Source organism: Manihot esculenta, chromosome 15 (assembly GCF_001659605.2).
Source record: "Manihot esculenta cultivar AM560-2 chromosome 15, M.esculenta_v8, whole genome shotgun sequence".
In the NCBI taxonomy this organism is placed as follows: domain Eukaryota; kingdom Viridiplantae; phylum Streptophyta; class Magnoliopsida; order Malpighiales; family Euphorbiaceae; genus Manihot; species Manihot esculenta.
The window spans coordinates 14,426,895-14,449,620 of NC_035175.2; the positions used below are offsets into that span (position 1 = coordinate 14,426,895).

Here is a 22,726-nt window from a genome sequence, read left to right on the forward strand (position 1 = left end):
TTTTTATTAAATAAAATAAACAATGATTATTTTATTAGTAAAATATTATTTACAATAGTTATTTTTATTATTGTCAATTTTATAATCATTATACTTTGTTATTTTTATAAATAAAAAATTACTATTATATTATTTTTATTTATATATTTAATTAATACTTTTATTTAATTTCAATTAATTCAATTATAACGAACCGACCAGTTTCAGTTAGTGTGAATTTTATTTTAATTTCGATTTGATTTGCTTAATATTTTAAAAGTCAGATGAAAAATTCAGTTAGAAATAGGAGTGTGAACTAGCACTAACAGTCATACTTTATATTCAACTCTCAACTCAAAATCAAATATAAAACCTCACACCCTTTCAATGTCACTAATCAAGTCTCCTTAGTTCATATCTATTACATTTTGACCTGAAGACAAAACTCCCAAATGAAATTGTACCCAGAGAACTATTGCTTACCATGCTTTTTCTTGACATTGGGATTGGAAGCCAAGAATTTCACATTTCTTGACCCTGCAGTATTACTTTCCTTGCCACCAATGATGGCCTACTCAACAAAATAATAGTGATGAAGGCCAACTAAAAAAGATTTCGAGGAATTATAAATATATTTCAATTTCTGGAAATCAGTTGGCTCAACAAATTTGCACGAGTTGAACGGCTACGAACTGGGATATCAGTTGCAACAAATCCCACTCAAATCTATTGAATGACTTGCTGGATATTCATAAACTTTAAGAAGAGGGTACATTACTTGCACACGGCTACGAACTGGGATATCAGTTGCAACAAATCCCACTCAAATCTATTGAATGACTTGCTGGATATTCATAAACTTTAACAAGAGGAGGGTACATTACTTGCACAAACTAGCAACAGGGAACATGAAAAAGACCAGTATACCTAAATAGCAAATTGAACTAAGCATTCTTAAAAAGGGGGAGACATGCCAGCTACTACTAATATCTATATCTCCAAATCAGATGAGAAAAAGGAGAAGGAAACCAAAGCTGCTCAAGAAGAAAGGAACCTGCTCTTGAAGAACAAAAGAAAGAAAAGCTCAAAGCTCATCCGCAGCCTGTATTCAGTATGCATGTTAGCATTAGGATTTTCAACTTGATCAGCTAGGCAAACACGATTTTGCTATACCTACGCCCTGAAGCTCTACATTGTTAATTGAGAAGCACCTTCAATGTGGACTTTGGCCAGCCCATAGTTGGTACATATTCATACTATGAATGGGTTGGCTTGCGTTATTAAAGATTCCAGGATCTCGGTTAAGAGGACTACTACCATTATCGTCAGAAGACTCGCTAGAGCCCCCTTGGGAAGGAGGGCTGGATGTTGTCAATGGTGCACCAAAATTCAATATCTGGGTTGTAGGCGCCAGTGGAGGTGCAGGTTTTGACATTGTAGAATTTGATTTTTTCCCATCTGCAATAAAGCTGCCCACAATGACCTGGCAAGCAACAAGTTCAATGAAATGCCAATCTGGAAATTTAAAGCCGAAATGCTTCAATGGTAGAATCATTAGTTTTCCAATATACTTAAAAAATTATGTAATATATCAAAATAATATTAGCAAGATGTCCTTAAAATTAAATTTTGATTGGTTATGACAATTCTTAAATGGGTAATTTATAATAGTCTCTAAAATTTGACAAAACTCGCAACTTAATTCCTATACTTTAATGAGAAACAATTTAGTCCCAGAGATTTCATTACATTAGCAAAAATAGTCCTTTTTGTTAAAATTCACTATAAAAAAATAACAATTTAGTCCTTTAAATTTCCTTTTCTGTAACATTTTAATCCATTTAATTTCAATAATTTTTAACAATTTAATCCATATAGTTTTAATTTAATATTTGTAACAATTTAGTCCAATCAATTTGGATCGACTTCTTTAAATTATAGTTTACCAATAATAAATTTAACAAGACTTTTGTTAACAAAAAAAAATTCAGACTAAATTGTGGATTTTGCAAAATTTCAAGGTAAATTACCCTTCTTGAAAATATAATTGTATTATCAGAAGGAAATGAACTTTAACATATTAGTTACATTTCAATTAGTTAAATTGTTCCTTTAATTATATTTGTAATATGAATATATGATATTTGTGCGTGTGTGCACGCGCTTACATGTTTAAGGATAGAAATTTTGTGTCACAAAATCAAGTTTTATTTTCCTTTTAGCTACTCACAAATAATGTGAAGCTAAAATAATCAATCACTTGGTAGTATAAACAAATCAAGCCAAGCTGAAGTTTGAAGAATTCAAGCTTGGCTCGTTAAAATTGTTTTAAACTTAAGCTAAAGTCGTCTATAGAACAAAGCGAACATCAATAAAGTCAAGTTCACTCATTTAGACAATGAGTCGAATCACAACTCCATCAAAAAGTAACCACAACAATAGCATGTGGCAACCATGGTTTTCAAATGCGGTCATGGCCGTTTACAGTAACGGTCCCAAACAAACAGGCCTATAACAGTGGTAGTATAACAATAAGGGCTAAGCGTTATGCAAACATTTTTAAAAAATTGGCAAAGTTCATGAAATGGGTAGTTATTGATATATACAAGTAGAACTAAGATACACAACTATATAATAAATATAAATACATCAAATAAAATACATAAATCTATCATTCTTATACATAATTAGCATTAATTAATTTATAGTCAAAATAATAATTTAGATAGTAACTATCCATATTACCACCATAACAAATTAGAATTTTTAATTGTTTAGAACAAATTTCAATTTAAAAAACCTACAGCATATCTTTTTTTCAATTCATTTTAACTTGCTTATTCATAAATATGGTATTATAACTAAGATAAGTATTATAAGTACTAAATTTAAAATTAAATTATAAACTTACTATTAAATTTAAAAGTTTTAAACTTCATTAATTCTTGCTAATGCTAAGCATAATTCTAGACTTGCCTTAGCATTAAAGCAAGAATTAATGAAGTTCAAAATTTTACTTGAAGTTATTCTATAATTAATGATGTATTTTAATTAAAAAAAAAAAGATAATGAAAAAAATAGCAAAAACAGGAAGGAAAAAAAGTCACATGTTATAAGAACCAGATGAGGAATAGAGGAATTTATGATAATTGTTAGCTTAAAAATAAGATATTTGTATTAGAAGAAGAAATTTTTGTAGAACTGCCAGAGAATATGATAGAAACCACTATTTTGGATGGCTGGAACACTTCAGAAACGAAAGAAAGGAGGAAAACAGCGGGTGCATGTCACTTTCATGTAACGTCCATGATCATTACTTAATGGCAAATGACGGCCATTACTGTTGTGTACTGGTGATAACGGTGGTTATCCATACTCGCAGGACACTTTTAAATAACAGGGTAACGGGTGACAGACCCCTCAAACACATAAAAAATAGCAGTTAGATAACATAACAGCAGTTATTTAAACCCACGGTGGCAAAAGCAAAATCCTTATGCTAAAGGCACCATTGGAGCCCTTTCACCATGGTAGAACTCTTCCAATTAAAAAATAATTGACCCGTTGCCCTACATCGACAATGACTATGGGGATCCCTCCTTTGTAGAGAAAGATCGCCTTATTGAAGAAGAGACGTGCCCACAACTTTTGAGCTAAGCATCGCTAGTGTCATGTTTGGCATTTTTGCTGTTTAACACCATTTTTTGCAGTCTTTTGCAGCTTTGCCAAACTCTCCACCCACTGCAGAGTAGGTTTGCCCACCCCACCCCCCACCTTCTCCCTCCCTCTCTCCCTTTTCCTCCCCTGCACTACCAATTGTTCTACGTCTCTCCCCCTCAATTTCTTTTTCTGCTATCACATTTCATAATCCCATGGCCAACCAATTCACCCCCACATGGCAACTCCACAGCCAATCAATTTAAGCAATAGTTACTCGGAGTTTGGTACTCTGGGATCAAGTTATGAGCATCCAACGTAGTACACAAATTAATTAAAAAATAAGATACATGAGGGATAAGCTCAACTGATATGCCAATTAATTCAGAGTATGCAGTATATTTATGTAGTACATTATGCAGTATATTTATGTAGTACATTTATGAAACAATGATTTTTTATTTTATTTAATATAACATATTTAAATTAAAATTAATTAACATATTAGTTTTAACACAATATCCATGTTATCCAAATGTCAATTATTATTATTATTATTATTATTATAAAAAATAACTTTCTGAAAAGTATCTCCTCAAGAACAATCAGTCAAATATGTTTATTATATAGTACTTTCCCAAAGTTCAAAGTTCCTTCTAACCCTCTAATGCATAATCCAATAATAGATTCTCCAAAAATTATTTATTGCCCTTTCAAACCCGAAGTCCCACTTAACACACTAACACAAAAAGAAAGAAAAACCAAGAGCCTCATCTACCCAATCCAAAAAATCTCCTCATCAGCATGCCATTTTTGTTCTTGTTCTTGCGTGATTGGTTCACTAGTTTTCCTTCTTAGCATATGGGTATTGTTCTCTTTATCTCTTCTTCCTTTCAAACATGACTTGTTTATTTACCTTCTCTTACTTTATTTCTTCTTTTTCTTTCTTGCGTGTCAAAATTCCAATTTGGTGATCCCCTAGTGACTTGGAATGCAAACATTCCACAAATGGGTAGTCTGACTCAATTATGGTACCCATGGCCATGAGGGCATGCAAATTTGGCAATTTATTACTCATACTAATCACAACTCCACTGTCAATCAAAACACCCAAATCACAACTCCACTATCAACCATATATCCCAAAAAAAAAAACCACCATAAGGTGGAGGGCGATTCTATGTCTCCAAGTGATTCATATGAAGGGATTTAGTTGTGCAGAAAAATTATCTTTATGTTGTGTACAAGAACCATAGAGGGAGGATGGGTTTTTGCAGCTTTTAAATTGTGTTAAGACAGAAGATATTGATTACCTTCATACAAAGGTGAGTGAGATCTGAGATACCGTTTCTTTCTTTATTTCTATTGCTCATTTTGTTTTATTTTTTTCCTATAGTCCTAGTCAATTTTGTCTAATTTGTCAAAGTGTGCTCATTTCAAGTACATTGTACTATTGTAGTGCATTTTGTTTGAAAGAGCTGTGTCTTCAATTTCATTTCACTTCCATTTGACATAAGTTATGATCAAGTGTAGTACTACACACATGATATCAACTGGGGATTTAAGCCTTGGTTGACGAAATTCATAGAGGTGAGAGGCTAAACTGAACCCACCTAAATGTCAGGAGCAAATACTCGCTCCTGGTTATTGTTCAAGGGCTGGAATAAGCTTTTGGCCTTCTATTATATACTACTCATATCTTTGTTTGGTTATTACAATTTTTTATTATCACACTATAAATTCATGAACTTCCAAATACTGGAATATTTAATCAAAAAAGATTGCCGATAAATTAGTTTCTTACAGTATAGAATTAGTTTTTTTAACCATTAAAGGATAAAGTAAAAGAACTATACATCATCTCTTCAAATAACTATAACTACTTTCCCACAAAATAATATAACCAATCAAATTTAATAATACGTCATCATCCAAATAAGAAAATAGTATCAGAATTAGTAAATATAATATAACAATAACAATGATAATATATTCAAATTTAACTTTAATCACGCCTTGATAATATGTCAATGCTTGACATCCTTTCTTAAAGCAAATGTTTTATAATATCATAGGTATACAATTATAGGCTATACTGTGTATTATGATATTATTGCAACAATATCAGAAAATTAAAAAAAGATGGTTTCAGACAGATACCTGTACTGGTGATGCTGCCATTAGCATTCCAGCAACTCCTCCACCCAGAACTCTACCATCTGAACCTGCTAATGAAACACTCAAACCACCAGTTCGGCTGCAACTACCATTATTTTCAGAAAGCAAGAAGGAACCCGAAAGAGAGATAATCTCAAAGCGGCCCTGCAAAGAAAAATGTCAAAAAATAAATAAATAAATAAACCAGGGAAAGATATTAGAAATGATCAAACATAATTGATAACAATTAGCTAGCAACTAGATCCATTCCAATCATTGGTGACAAGTATAAGCCCCTTGATGGGACAGACCGATTGACCAAATTCTAACTAGCTGACCGTAATTACAGCCAATTCCCTAAATCATGCTAAAAAGGCCAAAGTTCTTCCAAATAGAGAAGAAGCATAAGGATTTGAATTTTTATTTAATTAGGCCTTTTTTCTTTTTTGAGGTTCAAATAAGTAGTAAATGAGCAAGTTAAACCAAATTAATATGTATGTATAATGGTAATGGTGCCACACGGTATTGACAAATGCTCATTAAAGAAAAGCAATGGTGATAATGGCACATGATACTAGAGTTAAAATTTGTCCTCATCTTTTTTACTTCCAACCTCAGCCTAGACCCTCAAGTTAACGATTAACCTCATTTCAAGGTTGGAGAGAGTAAATGTTAACCACCTTGCCATTTCCCCCTCCCTCCAAATTAGAAGGGACATATCCTACAGCCCTACGCTAATAAAAGCCAACCTTTTAACAAACAAAGAAATCCTTAATATTGACAATGTTTTCCCATCATAATTCTTCCTCGGGTTCCACATTGTGTTTCACCTTAATATTGAAGCTCAACCAAAAAATAAGAAACAAGAGAATAAAGAAAAGAACATTCATTTCACATGAATCTTGATATACTTCATAATGAATCTTATAGAAGCATTTGAAGTACCTCATATGTCACAGTACCACCGGACATTGCTGGTTGACGAAGAGTAACATTACAAATGGCACCATTTGCAGAAAGAATACAAACTGTTCGTGGCCCTTGCTGTGAGAAAGCAAAAACCTTTGATGCTATGTCCTGCATAGATGATTTGTACAACATGAAACATGTAGATTACCATTTAAAGAGAGATTCCGCTAAGTAACTGCAGTAATTGGGAGCCAAAGCCATTTACCTAGAAAAGAACATTTATTTTTGCAAATTCAATGAGAAGCATGATGTTGAATAAATATAGGGATTAACCACATCACAAGCCATAATATTTATAGAATTCTCCTATTAAAAGCTAACCTTTTTTAATCAATCCTGATTTCTTTAAAGACTTCAACCATTAGTCCAGAACCACTGAACAGTCAACAATATTTTACTATTATTAAAATCAGGCTGACAAGACAACTAATTCATTTGCTCAGTTCATTCAACTGGTAAACTCAATTAAAAAACAAAAAGAAACTGTAAACCATATACAAAATTAAACATATATACAACTCTCTAAGGTTAAAAATGAAAACAGAAATCCATATCAAGTCAAACTAAAATGGACAATTCACTAGTTTGGTTCCCAACTTAACTGATCCAACTAGCTGATCATCAGATTTTCAAGATATTTCATCTTTGTTAACTGATTCCAAACAGATGCCACAGTGCTTTTTTCCAGATCAATCTCCGATTCAACAAAATAACATATTTAAAGAAGTGATAAAAAAAAAAGGAAACTTCTCTTTGTTCTTTTACAAACAAAATAAAACTTCAAAGAGAGAGAGAGAGAGAGAGAGAGAGAGAGAAGGTACAAAAGTAAAAAAAAATTTATAAAATATTTTCAGAAAAAGTACAATTTTGTTGAGTCGAAGGCAGAATGGGAAGAAGCACTACCTTGTGGCATGTATATTGACCTGGTTGAGAAAGATTATTAGCATTTAACACTTTGTTTGGGATTGTTTGGGAGCACTGGATAGTTTGAAGTTGGAAAGGAAATGATGCATCCCATGGAAAAGAATGGAATGAGAAAGAACTTTCCGGATAAAAAGTCTTATTATAAACTATGAGTAATAATGCAATGACAATTCTTATTGCCTCAATTGAGAAAGGAGAACAACCAAATGAGATTTGAGATTTATCCGTTGCTATCATTGCTTTTACAACCTCATTAAACACCAAACAAGGGATAATTATTGTCCCATCCAATTTCCCTCCTATCCCTCCATTCAAACAGAGAATAAAGGTTTAAGAATTAAAAAGTACAAGGACTTCATTGAAAAAATAAATTATTAGAACTTAGTTGAAAAATGCTATGAACTACTAGGATTTGCACTGTAATTAACAAAACATATAAAATTGTAAAAATATTCAGAGCAACACATGCAAAATGAAACAGTGCCAAAAGTTGTGTATGGCCAATATGTAGTTTAGGTCAAATGACCAAAAGAATCTAAACATTTGTGAGAATTATCAATTTTTAGCCAAAATCTTTAAAATTATCAATAATTTGATCCTCAAATTTTGATATCAATTTCAATTTTAGCAATCAACTCAACTGAAAACAATTGGATTGACCAATCAAAATCTTTAATAGCATTATCAATTTCAATCAATTTTTTTATTTTATCAATTTTTATCCCAATTTTAGCTATTTTATCTCTCATCCACCCTATCTTGGATCTTAAGTTTTACAGTTGGAAGACTCTGAAGCAAAAGAATAGTCAAGAATACATGATCAAAAGCAATCTAATTGTGTACTACACAGAGATTTCTATAGAAGTATGGAGGGGGGGGGGGGGGGGGGGAAGAGAGAGAGGCATCAGGTGGGTGGGGAAGAAGATAAGGAGAGGGATAAGGGAGGAAGATAAAACTATAAGCTAATCAAAATAATAATATTTTATTTGATTCAGAAACAAATAATTTTCCAAATAAGTTGAGGATGATGGCTAACATTTATGTAAATGTAAAACAATTGACTACAATTGACAATGTACACAAATATTTTAAGTATTTTGCTCAACTAAATGCCAATTTAGTCGGTTGCTAAAGTTAAAATTAATGTCAAAGTTTCAATACCAAATTCGCATAATTAAAATGTTTGGCTAAAATCAAAAAAGGGATCAAAGATAAATTCCTTTTATCACTTAGCTTCTAATTTAAAATGCGCTTGTAAACATATAAAATTTGACCCATGGCTCAAGCTTCAGTGGAGAATATAAAGTAGTACTTATGATGCAATAAGATTCCAAGACAGAACACGATATAATGACTAATGGTATAAGAAAATTAAGTTTACATGCACATTAAGATGGAACTTCCCAAAATTGTAATGCGTGAGCCAAGAACTCTTGAAATTAACCCATCTCTTGATTTTAACAACCAAATTAACCATACTTTCAAACTTATCATGTGCTTTACCAAAATAATTGTTGTATGGGACATCACTTTTTCTCTTCTTTTTCTTGATCAGCAGTCACCTAAAAATAAATGCAACTTAAGAGCTGCAACTCGGGTAATTTTCATAGAAAACACATCAACTTAAGGTCACGTAACAATAAGGTTGAATTTAATTTTGTAACTTAAAACTCCCTCAACTTAATTTAAATAACATAAAACCACAGTTACCTTCTATAGCAGGTTTCCCAGTTACACTCGCTGATGTGGTATCTATCAAATTCAAAACATATATATATTTTCTCCCTCTAATTAAACACTTGTGAAAAAAGAAACATGATTAATTAATTAAAAATATTTTTTATTGTTATTTAAAAAAGGCTAAGGCCGACCCATCCCTTCCCCAGCTACTCTTCTCAACAACCTCTCTTTCTCTTCTTTGTCTCTCTTCTCTCTGGCCAAGGGCTGACCCACCCTCATCTAGCGATTTCTTCAACTGTCCTTTCCTTTCACTTCATTGACAACATAGGTCCTCACTCCTCAAAACTCAGTCTCTCATACCTCTATCTCCATTCCAAGTTCTGAATCTCCCATACTTTCATCTCTCTTTCACTCCTCTCAAAGCTTCCTCTCGACTCCATTCCAAGTTTCTAGTCACTTACTTCCACATCTTTGAGGTTGTGAGCGATGTGTAGTCCCGATATGGGTCTTCCTTTTTTTGATTCCTCCTCCTCAACTGCCTCTCAAGAGTTTCAGTTCATCGCCAAATCCTCTCTGGCCACTGGATGCATCCCTTCTATTTACAGTGATGGGCAAGTGAGTCGCATCGGCCACGCTCTTCCTCTCCCTTCTGTCCTCAAAAACCCCTTCAAGGTTGTCAAAGGCCCACCATGTCTTCAAGCTCCATTACTGGCGATCCAAATGAGATCAAGAAGCTATTTCCAAATCTATTTGGATAGCTGTTGTCAATTTTGGTACAAAATTGAGCTAATAGAGTGCATTCGAATTAGAAGCTCAAGATTGGTATTGTTTATTTGGAGGTCAAGCACTTCGAGAACACAATCTGATCATTAGAATCTTTGATTACTTGCAAAACCAATTCCCAGAAAACAAAGAAGAAGAGTTAGAAGCATATGAGGGTCTAGATTCACCCTCGTAGTCCTTAATCTCATTGGGAAAATGCAATAACAGAGATATCCTCTCCATAATATCTGTGCGATCCTTTCTAAACACCAAATCTCTATTTCCTCCTTGGATAGTTGTTGATGGAATTGAGGTTCATGTGTTTCTGCTCTAGTGTTTGTCTTGAAGATTTTAAATTAGAGTGTTGTTCATGGATTGGTACCTTTGAGCAAAAACAGGTTTTGGATTATATATAATTGGATCTATTCAATTTGGATTTGCTGGTTGAAAGGGATTCTTGGCCTATCAGGAATGTGGATAGAGAGATATTAGAGGAGTGAGAAAATAAAGACAGTAATTATAAAATATTATTTTTAATCTTTTTCTATAAATATTAAATTAATTGCCAAGTCAACATATTTTACCTAAAAAACTGCTATACTAAGTCAGATAGAGTTTTATGTTACTTAAATTAAAGATGAGGGGTTTTGTGTTATAAAATAAAGTTTATGCACCTTATTTTTGCATGACTTCAGTTGATGTACCATTTGTGAAAATTACCCACTGCAACTCAAGTACACATGGTGCTGCAAAAGACATTTCAAGCACACCAAATATTTGATATCTTTATGAACATCTAATTACCAACAGAAGTGCCTCTATGACGTAAGTAGGCCAACCAAAAAAATTGCAACCATGGATCTGACCTAAAACAGAAATAATATAGTAAATAGTCCTTTTATTTACTTGAACTTCTTAAAAAGGCATAGCAATCCAAGCCAGATCTTGCCATTCATATTCTATTCAATATTTCCAACAAATCTTCAAATAAAACTTCATCAAATTAATGTCGAGATAGTCGATGCTTTGGTTGTTCTCCACTCAATAGACATTGATCTTAAAATAGCATCCCAGCTCCAACCTATATCGTTTCAACTTGCAAAAGAGTAACCCTCTATTTTATACCTTTTGTAACCACCAAAGAAATATTCTTCTACCCCAAAAAAATTCATAGATGCCACTGCCAGAAAAGACCATATACAGTGTTAACAAATTACAGAAGAAATGAAGATTCCAAGGTCATCAATTATAGGCGATCTGATCTATCATGAAACATTATCTTTTGTTCAACCTGCTTTAAATTTCTGCTGCATTTACTAATCTTCAAATCTCCTAGTTCAGTATATGGAAGTTTTCTGTTAAGCTAAGAAATCATCATGATTAACAATGTTAAACTAACACTTCTTAAGGCTTCAGCTGCCAGAGAAAGTTAGGATTATACTTCAGTACTATTAATTCCATTAACAAGATTACTTAACAGGGCTCTCTATGAAGAATAGTGCTAAATTATGAAACTCCAATTGTCACATCCCAGATCCCACCCTAGATAAGCACAATAGACTAAGCACCACTTTACTTCAGATATTTGCTAAAACCTTGGAACTATCTTTCTAAATCAGCTAATGTACATATGAAATCATGTTATTTTATTACATGTATTCCTCATAACCCAACTTCATAAATTTGCAAATTGTATGGCTATAAAGTGACTTAGTATGTTAAATTCAAATATGTTGGGCAGTACTCTCATTCACATAACATACATGAACTTTCTTCATTCACAATGGTGATGCATGAACTAGTTTTCATTCACAATGATCCCACATCAGATTAGTTATCAAATCGTGCACACAACTTAAAAACAGGAGATAAAATTTTAAGGCTTCAGAATCCAAGGGATGTATAGTTAAAAGGTACAAATTTCGAATAAATTACTGTAATCTTGAAACTAGATGCTAGCCACTACTGCTTGCCCATACTAATATATAGCAATTGATAGTTGATGAATGTTAAGCCAAAAATGTTAATTTGTTATAAAAAAAAATTAGGAGTAAAAAATGATGAAATAGTTGTTTAGAAAAGGGAAAAATCAGAGCTTTTCAATTGGCAGATATTGAATTCAAAAAAAACTGAGGCTAAAAAGCTATCACTTTCAGCTAGCCTCCACTAAATGAACAAAACCCTCTAACTCCTCATCACATTGTAAATCTACATTAAACTATAATATACAATAATTGCATGTCTAATGCAAGCTTCAACTATTTGGGGCAATTTCAATTTTTCAACATTCCTGTGCTCTTTGGGGAATTTGCATTTCATGCTTATGAATTTGCAATATAATTCCATGGGATGAATAGTGCTCTATTACCTAACCTAATAACTTGAAAACTTGAATAGCCACAACAATTCCAAACTTATACTCATATTTCTTTTCCTTTTTATATACATATTCCTTACTTTCCTTTAAAGCTCTTGACTAATTGCAATTTACTCAACATGATGAATAGTGATGTTATATAATTCATGCTTATATATTTTATAGTTTTTATATATTTCAAGCTTATGATTTTATAATATAATAAACCTCCATGTCCTCTATTCCTTAACATAATAACTTGAATAGCCACAATAAATCCAATCTTATACTCATCTTTCTTTTCATTTTTTTTTTTTGTATATATTCCTTACCTTCCTTTAAAACTCTTCACTAATTGCAATTCAACATGGAAACCAAAAAGAAGAAGAAGAAGAAGAAGAAGGCATACCTCCCCCGCTTTTACAGTAATCACATGAGGTGTAAACCCAACACCTCCAACCCCTCCTGTGGGATACATGTATAGATGAATTAAATAATCAAAACTGTTCAAATAAATGCATGTAAATAAAATTACCTAATGCATCAAGTTGCCTCTTGCCTGACCCTGGCGGCCTCCCTCTATTTCGTTTAGAAGGAAGCTCAGAGGCCATGCCGGGGGTACCACCCCCGGAATCGCCATGGACTATGGAGTTGGGCGAGGATGACATCGGGGTTGGCGACAATCCCAAGGCAATGTTGCCATCTGGAGTGTACTTTCTCGGCCTCCCCCGCTTCTTCTTTGCCGACTCCATACTAAACCTCATCCCAGAGGAAGAAGGCGGTGACGATCCATCAAAAGCACCATCGGAAGAGAGCGGCTTGGGTTGTGGACGCTGTGGACAGACTGAATTAAAGGGGAAACCAACTGCAGCAGTGGGAGGAATGTTAGGGTTGATCATACTCATAGCGTGGTGACCCGCGGTAGAGTTGGAGTAAGAAGATGTAGGGCCGCAGAGAAACATGTTTTGTTGCGTCTGGTGGTGGTGTTGATGTTGGTGTGGATGCGGTGGCTGCGATTCTCTGGAGTCCATTATAGCGTTTCTTTGCTGGCTTGCGAAACGTAGAAGAGTTGTTGGAAATTGTGTTTGGAAGGTGGGAAAATGGGGAGGAAATTGGGGAAGAAAGAGAGGATGTGAGCTATATAGTTCTAGTAGTAGTAGTCATGGAACCTACCACTTTGAAGTGAGCAAATCTCACGAAAAGTAATGTAGTACTATGGAAATTAAAATAGTATACATTATAAATTAGTCAAAAAGTAAATATTTAAATTCTAGGATATTAAATAAAATAATCTAAACGTGTGTAAAAAATTATATTTATATTCTAAATTTCACTTTTTAGATAATATAATATATTAATTGAATTTAAAAAACTTAACATAACTTTTATTTTATTAATAAAATATTACTTTAAAATAAATATTTTATTTTAATCATATCCTTTTGTATCTCTATTGAATTCAATTATATTTTTTTATTAATTATATTAATTTTCTCTTTAATAATTAAAATTTTGTGACAATTAATTTTAAATTAAATTCACATATTTTTATTTTTTATTAACAAATACTAAAATAACAAAATAGTATTTTTAATTTAATTTCAATATTATCTAAAAGTTTTTTTATCTCTTGAAATTTATGTATATAATTTTTTCTATTATTGAGTATCAATAAAATAACCTATAAAAAATTAATGAAAATATTTATGCTCAATATTTTATATTTAATAATATTAAAAATAAGATTTATAAGTTTCAACAGCTAAAAGATGTTTAATATTGGTAGTATTAATTTAAAAAATAGTATTTTGTTATTATAATATGTGTTAATAAAAAAATTAAATTTAATATTAATATATGTTAGATTTAATTTTAAACTTGATTTCTACAAGTATTTAATAATTGAAAATATAAAATAATATAATTAAAAAGAAAATATTTTTGAATTTAATAAATATAATTAAAATAAATATTTATTTGAAATAATTATTTTATTAATTAAATAAAATTTTAGTGATTATACTGTAATTTAGTATTAACTTTTTTTTAATTGAATATAGTTGATTGGCATAATTGTTGATAACTACCTGGTTTTCCTAGCTCAGGAATAAGGACAGATCCAAAAGAAGGCCACAGGTTCAAAGCCCGTCAACCCATACGCTCAAAAGATGGCCTGACTTTACGAGCCTGGGCCAGCAACCCAGGGCAATCCGGACCAGATACGAGCACAAGTCCAATAGGGGAGTAGGCCCAATCACTCACCAACCCTGTTTGCATGCATGTCAGGGTGAAATAATTGGTTGCCTAGCGTGGAGAAGGGGCCTGACACGTCCGTATGTACGGGTCTGAAGGACACAGACAGGTAGCACTATATACGTGGGGGGACAGGAAAAAAGGGGACACTTCTTCTTCCTCCCCCGGGACCTGGACTCTATTTTTATTTTCTCTCTGCAACTCTTGCCTAAATACATTACTCTGATTCTTAAAATCTTACTTGAACGTCGGAGGGCCTCTACCAGGGCATCCCCGGTAGACCCCTGACCGTATTTCCTTATTTTGCAGGTCCTTTCGTCAAATAGAAGATAGATAGACCTATTTGACAGACCCATCAGAGAGCCCAAAAAGGAATCAGATCCATATAATAGGGGACGAGGGAGAACCAGATCTATTGGAGATGGAGCCCAGGGAGATTGAGAGTTATCAAATGGCGCCATCTGTGGGAAACGAAAGAGATTTTACTATCTCAAAAGTTTCCAAATCCACCCATTGAGATCCACATAAAGTACGAAAGTTTGAGTGGATAACCCAGCTGAAAAGAAAGGTTCATTGTGCTAAAGAATATTTTGATGGCCTTTCAGATAATTTATTTTAATATTTATTAGATTTTATTACGGCTGATTTTTCCTTTGAAGTCTGGTGAATATTTTCTGTAAAAGGAAAAAAGGGTGAGTAATACATGTATTTGTTGAAATTCTGAGGTCGGCCGTATATATAAAAAAAAAAAAAGAAAGAAAAGAAGAAGGCGAGAGAAAGAGAAGAGGAGTCCATGAGGAAAAAGGAGGTCGGTGGGGTTACGAGGCCGGCAGCAATAGGTTTTGAGGGTGGTGAAACCCCCTGTCGCGGAGGTAATGTGAACCTTGCTCGAACAAAATTGCCATCAATCTGGGTCCCATCCATGTATATTAAGGCCTTCTCAGCATCAGCCCTTGCCTTGAATTCAACATATCCATATCCCTTGGGAAGATTAATAGTATGGTCAATTGCCAGCTCCACATGTACAACCTCACCAAAGTTACTGAATATCTCTTTTAAATGGCCTTCGTGCACATTCCTGCTGAGTGAGCCAATGTGAAGAACAAGAGACTCACGAATGGGAGAAATCTTCCTTGGCGGAGAAGTTTTTCTAGATTGCAGGTGTGGAGAACGACCTCACTTAGCCACTATAGAAGAACTCTTTCTCTGAGCAGTAAGGCTGCGGCTAACGGAGCTGAGGCTGCGAGAAGGGGAGGAGGATGAAGAGAACGATTTGGAACGAGATCGGGAGGACAAAGACCAGGAGCGTGAGTTGGAGCGAGAATCTGAACCAGAGTAAGAGCGTGACCGTGACTTCGAGCGGGACCTGGACAACGAACCCGAGCCAGAACCGGAAGGCGGCGAACGGCCTCGCTTTGGCTTCACCATGGATACAAAGCCAACAACAGCTGACAAGAAACCTTGGGTAAACTCCTATGGTGAAATTGTGCGATAGAAAGAAGGGGACGAGGGAGAACCAGATCTATCGGAGATGGAGCCCAGGGAGATTGAGAGTTATCAAATGGCGCCGTCTGTGGGAAACGAAAGAGATTTTACTATCTCAAAAGTTTTCAGATCCACCCATTGAGATCCACATAAGGTACGAAAGTTTGAGCGGATAACTCAGCTGAAAAGAAAGGTTCATTGTGCTAAAGAATATTTTGATGGCCTTTCAGATAATTTATTTTAATATTTATTAGATTTTATTACGGCTGATTTTTCCTTTGAAGTCTGGTGAATATTTTCTGTAAAAGGAAAAAAGGGTGAGTAATATATGTATTTGTTGAAATTCTGAGGTCGGCCGTATATATAAAAAAAAAAAGAAAGAAAAGAAGAAGGCGAGAGAAAGAGAAAAGGAGTCCATGAGGAAAAAGGAGGTCGGTGGGGTTACGAGGCCGGCAGCAATAGGTTTTGGGGGTGGTGAAACCCCCTGTCGCGGAGGTAATGTGAACCTTGCTCGAACAAAATTGCCATCAATCTGGGTCCCATCCATGTATATTAAGGCCTTCTCAGCATCAGCCCTTGCCTTGAATTCAACATATCCATATCCCTTGGGAAGATTAACAGTATGGTCAATTGCCAGCTCCACATGTACAACCTCACCAAAGTTACTGAATATCTCTTTTAAATGGCCTTCGTGCACATTCCTGCTGAGTGAGCCAATGTGAAGAACAAGAGACTCACGAATGGGAGAAATCTTCCTTGGCGGAGAAGTTTTTCTAGATTGCAGGTGTGGAGAACGACCTCGCTTAGCCACTACAGCAGAACTCTTTCTCTGAGCAGTAGGGCTGCGGCTAACGGAGCTGAGGCTGCGAGAAGGGGAGGAGGATGAAGAGAACGATTTGGAACGAGATCGGGAGGACAAAGACCAGGAGCGTGAGCTGGAGCGAGAATCTGAACCAGAGTAAGAGCGTGATCGTGACTTCGAGCGGGACCTGGACAACGAACCCGAGCCAGAACCGGAAGGCGGCAAACAACCTCGCTTTGGCTTCACCATGGATACAAAGCCAACAACAGCTGACAAGAAACCCTGGGTAAACTCCTACGGTGAAATTGTGCGACAGAAAGAAGGGGCAAGAACCAGGTGAGTTTTATCTGTCCAGTGCTTCACAGCTCCTTATCAGCTCATGCTTAACAGTCGACGGACTCAAGCTCGGGATGGAAATCGTGAAGTCGGATAGATGTATGCCTGAGGTCGAAGTCATGTTCGAGGTCGATCCCGCATTCCTAATCGGATGGCCAGACCGCCCTCAAGATTTGAATTAGCAAGTTGGTTGGTCGGAATAGCAAGGCAGAAAAGAGCTCGGCAAATCCAACAGCCATAGCATCAGTTTACTTGTTGAGATCGGATCCGTGCTCGAGCTTAGATCTGTGATCGAGGTCGGAGCCGTGTTTGAGGTCGGACTCACATTTCAGGTGCGATGGCCCCGTTTCATCCTTGCAAATGACACCAAAACCAATAACATTAAGGAAGTCAGTAGACAAGTGTGCAGACAGCCGATCTCTTTTGGTAGTTTGTACTGATGTGACCCTTTCTGAAGGAAACACCTTTCAAGAATGGGTTAACTATACCATACAATGAGAGCACCCTGACCCCCATGATCTGAGTAATGCTAGTTTAGTGCCCACTATCGTTCTGTTTTATTCCCTGAGATCCCAATCTTACGTACGTGTGCTGAAGCTCAGATCAGCTGTTTATTCTGCGAGCTGCAGCTCTCGAATTGTTGCTATTTCTCAAGCAGCTCTGATACAATGTTTTGATGTGGCGATACTGGAGAAAGAATATGCTATTCTTACAAATCCTATAGTCACTGGTTATCCTTGTGCAGGGAGTACAGTCTATGGTCTTCTTGCAGTTGGTTCCAGATGGCCGACTTATAGTGGAAGTCCAATTGCAGTTTCCAATTCTGGGCGTGTAAACCCACAGCATCCAACACCTTCTGCAAGCTTTTCTGGTTTCAATTCAAATGGCAGTTTGGTTGCACGTTATGCAAAAGAATCAAGCAAGCAACTTGCCGCTGGAATTGTGACACTAGGTAACATGGGATATAAGAAGTTGTCCAGATAACATTGGGATGGTTGTTGTCAGGGATATTGTCAGTAAATGTGTCATTGCCCAATTTAGAGCACACAAGTCCTATTTTGGTGTTATGCTTCGATCCTAGTGGGACCCTTTTAATTACTGCCTCAGTTCACGGCCACAATATAAATGCTTTCAAAATAATGCTTGGATTCATGGGAAGCACTGTCCCAATGATGACAGCAACTGGATTGTGATAAGCTCCTCAAGGGGGACCAACCATTTATTTGCTATTAATCCCTTTGGAGGGTCAGTGAACTTTCAAACTTCAGATGCTAGCCACACCAGTAAAAATAGTGGATTATGTGTAATGATGAGGTCATCTATTCGTTGGCTACCTAGCTTGGGCTCACAAATGCACGAACAGCAGGGCATTTGTGCACCTAGTCCCTCTGTTACTCTCTCTGTTATCAGCAGAATAAGGAATGGATCTAATTGTAGAAGGGATACAGTAACTGGTGCTACACTTATCATCATGAGCTCACACTCATCTGAAGTGCTGCTCGCCGCGTTTTGGATAATCATGCCAATTGATATTGGAATAAGGTACACATAACTTGCCACGTGTCATTAGCATAATTACTGTTGGAGAAATTTACACATACAAATATTATTTATTAAATCTCTAAATTGCATGAGCTAATATTTGCAAATTAAGTGACATGTGCGACGTATTATTGAGGAATATTATTGAACTAACAATGAGCCTTCTCGTTATATACGCTCTTTGCAAGCTCTTATTTTGCAGGCTCTTATTTTACAGAAAAATATTGAATCCTTTAGAAGACCCTGAGCCATAGATACCTCAGAGGTAGAAGACCGGGATCCCCTAGAACTCCCGAAAAAACAAAACAAAAACGGCCGGTGAGGATCTTAAAAGACCTCCGGGAGCACGAAGACCGGGATCCCCTAGAACTCCCGGGAAAACAAAGAAGACCGGGATCCCCTAGAACTCTCTGGAAAACAAAACAAAAACGGCCGGTGAGGATCTTAAAGACCTCCCGGAGCACGAAGACCGGGATCCCCTAGAACTCCCGGGAAAACAAAGAAAACCGGGATCCCCTAGAACTCCCGGGAAAACAAAACAAAAACGGCCGGTGAGGATCTTAAAGACCTCCCGGAGCATGAAGATCGGGATACCCTAGAACTCCCAGGAAAACAAAACAAAAACGACCGGTGAGGATCTTAAAAGACCTCCCGGAGCACGAAGACCGAGATCCCCAAGATCTCCCGGAAGAAGACCAGGATCCCCAAGATCTCCTGGCACCAGAAGACCTCAAAGAGAGGTAGAAGACCTCAAAGAGAGGTAGAAGACCTCACTGAGAGGTAGAAGACCTCACTGAGAGGTAGAAGACCTCACTGAGAGGTAGAAGACCTCACTGAGATATAGAGATCTCAGAGAGATAGAAGACCTCACAGAGAGGTAGAAGACCTCACAGAGAGGTAGAAGACCTCACTGAGAGGTAGAAGACCTCACTGAGAGGTAGAAGACCTCACTGAGAGGTAGAAGACCTCACTGAGAGGTAGAAAACCTCACTGAGATATAGAGATCTCAGAGAGGCAGAAGACCTCACTAAGAGGTAGAAGACCTCACTGAGATATAGAGATCTCAGAGAGGTAGAAGACCTCACAGAGAGGTAGAAGACCTCACTGAGAGGTAGAATACCTCACAGAGAGGTAGAAGACCTCACTGAGAGGTAGAATACCTCACAGAGAGGTAGAAGACCTCACTGAGATATAGAGATCTCAGAGAGGTAGAAGACCTCGCTAAGGTATAGAGACCTCAGGGAGGTAGAAGACCAGGATCCCCAAGATCTCCTGGCATCAGAAAAACTCGCTGAGGTATAAAGACTTCAGATAGGCAAACGGCTAGGATCCTGTAAATCTCCTGGAGCAAAAACGGCCGGCGAAGATCTCAAAGATCTCCCGGAGCAAAAATGGCCGAAATCCCCAAGATCGTCCGGTGCTACAAGCAAAAATAACTCATAAGAACATAGTTTTGATCTCACATAAAAGATTGAGGCACGGGACCATAAATGAAAAGCTAAACTCCGACCTCCCAAAGGAGCTCGAGTCATCATGTAAAGAGACTTTGATCTCACACAACAGCCAAAAGTGCCAAAGCACCATGCCGATATCTAGAAAATGATCTCAGTACTGGTAAACCCAATAGGCAGACCGAATTAAGGTAAGGTGAACCCTAAGCAAACTGCATACCAAAATACAAAGCCAAACAGAGAATCAGGGGCAATCATAAGAGGCACTGACCTCGAGAATTGACCGCTGGCACTAAACTAGCTCAACTAGCCTAGAGAGAGGTCTAAACAGCAAAGAGCCCGGAAAACACTCAGGGGTACAAGAAGCATCAAATGCTATAGGCATAAAAGTCTAAGCAAAGAGCAAAGAACCGAGCTCCCAGCTCGGACAGACTCACGACAAGTAAACAGCCAAGCTAAGCATAGAGGACATACCAGAGAGCTGAGCTCCCTACATGAAAAGGCCGGCAAATGCAGAAAAACACAAAGGGCTAAATGAAAGCGAGTGTAACGACCCGAAAATCGGACCGCTACCGGCGCTAGGATCCAGGTCGACTTAAGGCCGCCGGGACCCGTAGCAAGCCTAACATGCAATCTGATAATATGTTTAATCCCATACATGATCGACAATATACATAAAAAAAATTAAAACTTTTCTTTCATACATTTTCTCATACACCAAACTCAACTTGTGCATGCACTAAACATAAACATAACCATAACCTTGACCCCTCTGTGGGATCTCATCAATGCCCCCGATGGGTGGCATAACATGTGTTGAGTTGGTTCACATATACATCATAAGACATCTGAGATCATGTAATAAAAGGGGATAACAATACCCATAGAGTCAAGCACAATTTCTAATCCTCAATATCGTTATACATAACATGACTATTCAACTTTATATCATCTTACAATTTATCATGTCCACTTCCTATCTATTACAAATACATGACTTTACTCTCCTTGACTTCTCTGTCTAGCCCGTACCTGCAAACCTGGGGGATTAAGGGAGAGGGGTGAGCTACAAGAGCCCAATGAGCAGAATAATGAAAAACAACATTTAAAATCTCATGTCGTCATGTAATGCAGCACATCACAACAAATCACATCTCGGATGGTATTGTCACCCATAGTCCTCTACATTCCAAAGTGCCGGGACGTAGAATGGGTACAACCGGTCTTTCTCTTAACGTAACATATCATAACATTCCAATGTGCCAGGGACGTAGAATGGGTACAACCTGGACATTCTCTTACATAGTGCCAGGGACGTAGAATGGGTACAACTTGGACTTCCATACCATATCATGCCGTAACATCATCATACCATTTGAGGACTAAAGGATCATCCAATAACCAATCCACATCAACATCATAAATGCAATGCAACATATTCGTGAATTCTAATGCAAACAACCTAATTCATCACATGACATTCATGATGCATGAGCATGCTAAAAACTTTATAATTTATTTGCTTTAAATCGTAAAGGTTTATTCCACTCACCTCTGGCTGAAGCTCTACTGACTCAGAAGCAACTGAACTCACTGCTGGGGTCCTCGGTTCCTCGGGTCCGAACCTACACAGGTGGACTCAAATGAGGGACCAAACAACTAGAACATAACTCTAAAAACATCCCCTAAAAACCCCCTAAAACACCTCAAAACAATCATGCAAAAGAAGGCTGGACAGGGCACTTTCGGCGGTAGGTTTGGCGGCCGAAAGTCCCTCCAGAGCCGAAAGTCAGGCAGGTTCGGCGGCACCTTCGGCAGCCGAAACTCCCAGACAGAGACGAAAGTCTCCTTTCGGGGGCAGGCTTCGGCAGCCGAAAGGCTTGCCTCCCCAGCCATGTTCGGCGGCCGAAAGTCCTTCCGCTGCCGAACCTGGTTTCTGCCAAAGGGCAGAAACTTGGCTCCTCTTGCCTCCAATGCCTCCCAAACTTACAAGCATGCATAATCCTATTCTACAACACACATACTCAAGCATACAAGCTCCTAGGGGCTTCAGACTATCTTAAACCCCATCTACAACACACCAAACAAGCATTTGCAAGCCACATTGCTCAAAATCACAAAATTAGCCCAAAAACTCATATAAACCTATACATGCCATTCTACCCCATAAACTAGCATAAAACTTACTTAAAACATGAAATGAGTTCAAGATCGGCCCTTACCTCTTGAAGATCGAGAGAGGGACGACCTAAACTTGGAGATGGGAGATTTTCAACTTCCTTGGGTCTCCAAGCTCAAAACTTGCTCAAAACTTGAAAATCTTCAAAACAAGATGAAAACTTGTGAAAATCGTGAAAGATTTGAAGGAAGAAC

At 36.7% G+C, this 22,726-nt stretch overlaps 2 protein-coding genes and 1 pseudogene across 2 annotated transcripts; 1 reads left to right on the forward strand and 2 right to left on the reverse strand.

Moving 5' to 3' along the window:
- Nucleotides 1-708: 708 nt before the first annotated feature.
- Nucleotides 709-13,684, reverse strand: LOC110601922 (AT-hook motif nuclear-localized protein 13). The gene is made up of 5 exons (XM_021739326.2): nucleotides 13,020-13,684; nucleotides 12,894-12,949; nucleotides 6,739-6,870; nucleotides 5,797-5,958; nucleotides 709-1,462 (listed from the first exon to the last, which is right to left on the reverse strand). Exons 1-5 carry the CDS (start codon nucleotides 13,513-13,515, stop codon nucleotides 1,193-1,195), a joined length of 1,116 nt encoding a protein of 371 aa, XP_021595018.1. The 5' UTR covers nucleotides 13,516-13,684; the 3' UTR covers nucleotides 709-1,192.
- Nucleotides 13,685-14,632: 948 nt separating this feature from the next.
- LOC110602038 (RNA-binding protein CP29B, chloroplastic) lies at nucleotides 14,633-17,498 on the reverse strand. The gene is made up of 5 exons (XM_043951370.1): nucleotides 16,598-17,498; nucleotides 15,918-16,197; nucleotides 15,560-15,815; nucleotides 15,090-15,198; nucleotides 14,633-14,751 (listed from the first exon to the last, which is right to left on the reverse strand). The coding sequence occupies exons 1-5, from the start codon at nucleotides 17,271-17,273 to the stop codon at nucleotides 14,633-14,635; spliced, it is 1,440 nt and encodes a 479-aa protein (XP_043807305.1). The 5' UTR covers nucleotides 17,274-17,498.
- A 13-nt stretch (nucleotides 17,499-17,511) lies between these two features.
- LOC122721951 lies at nucleotides 17,512-18,912 on the forward strand (annotated as a pseudogene).
- The last annotated feature ends 3,814 nt before the right edge of the window (nucleotides 18,913-22,726 follow it).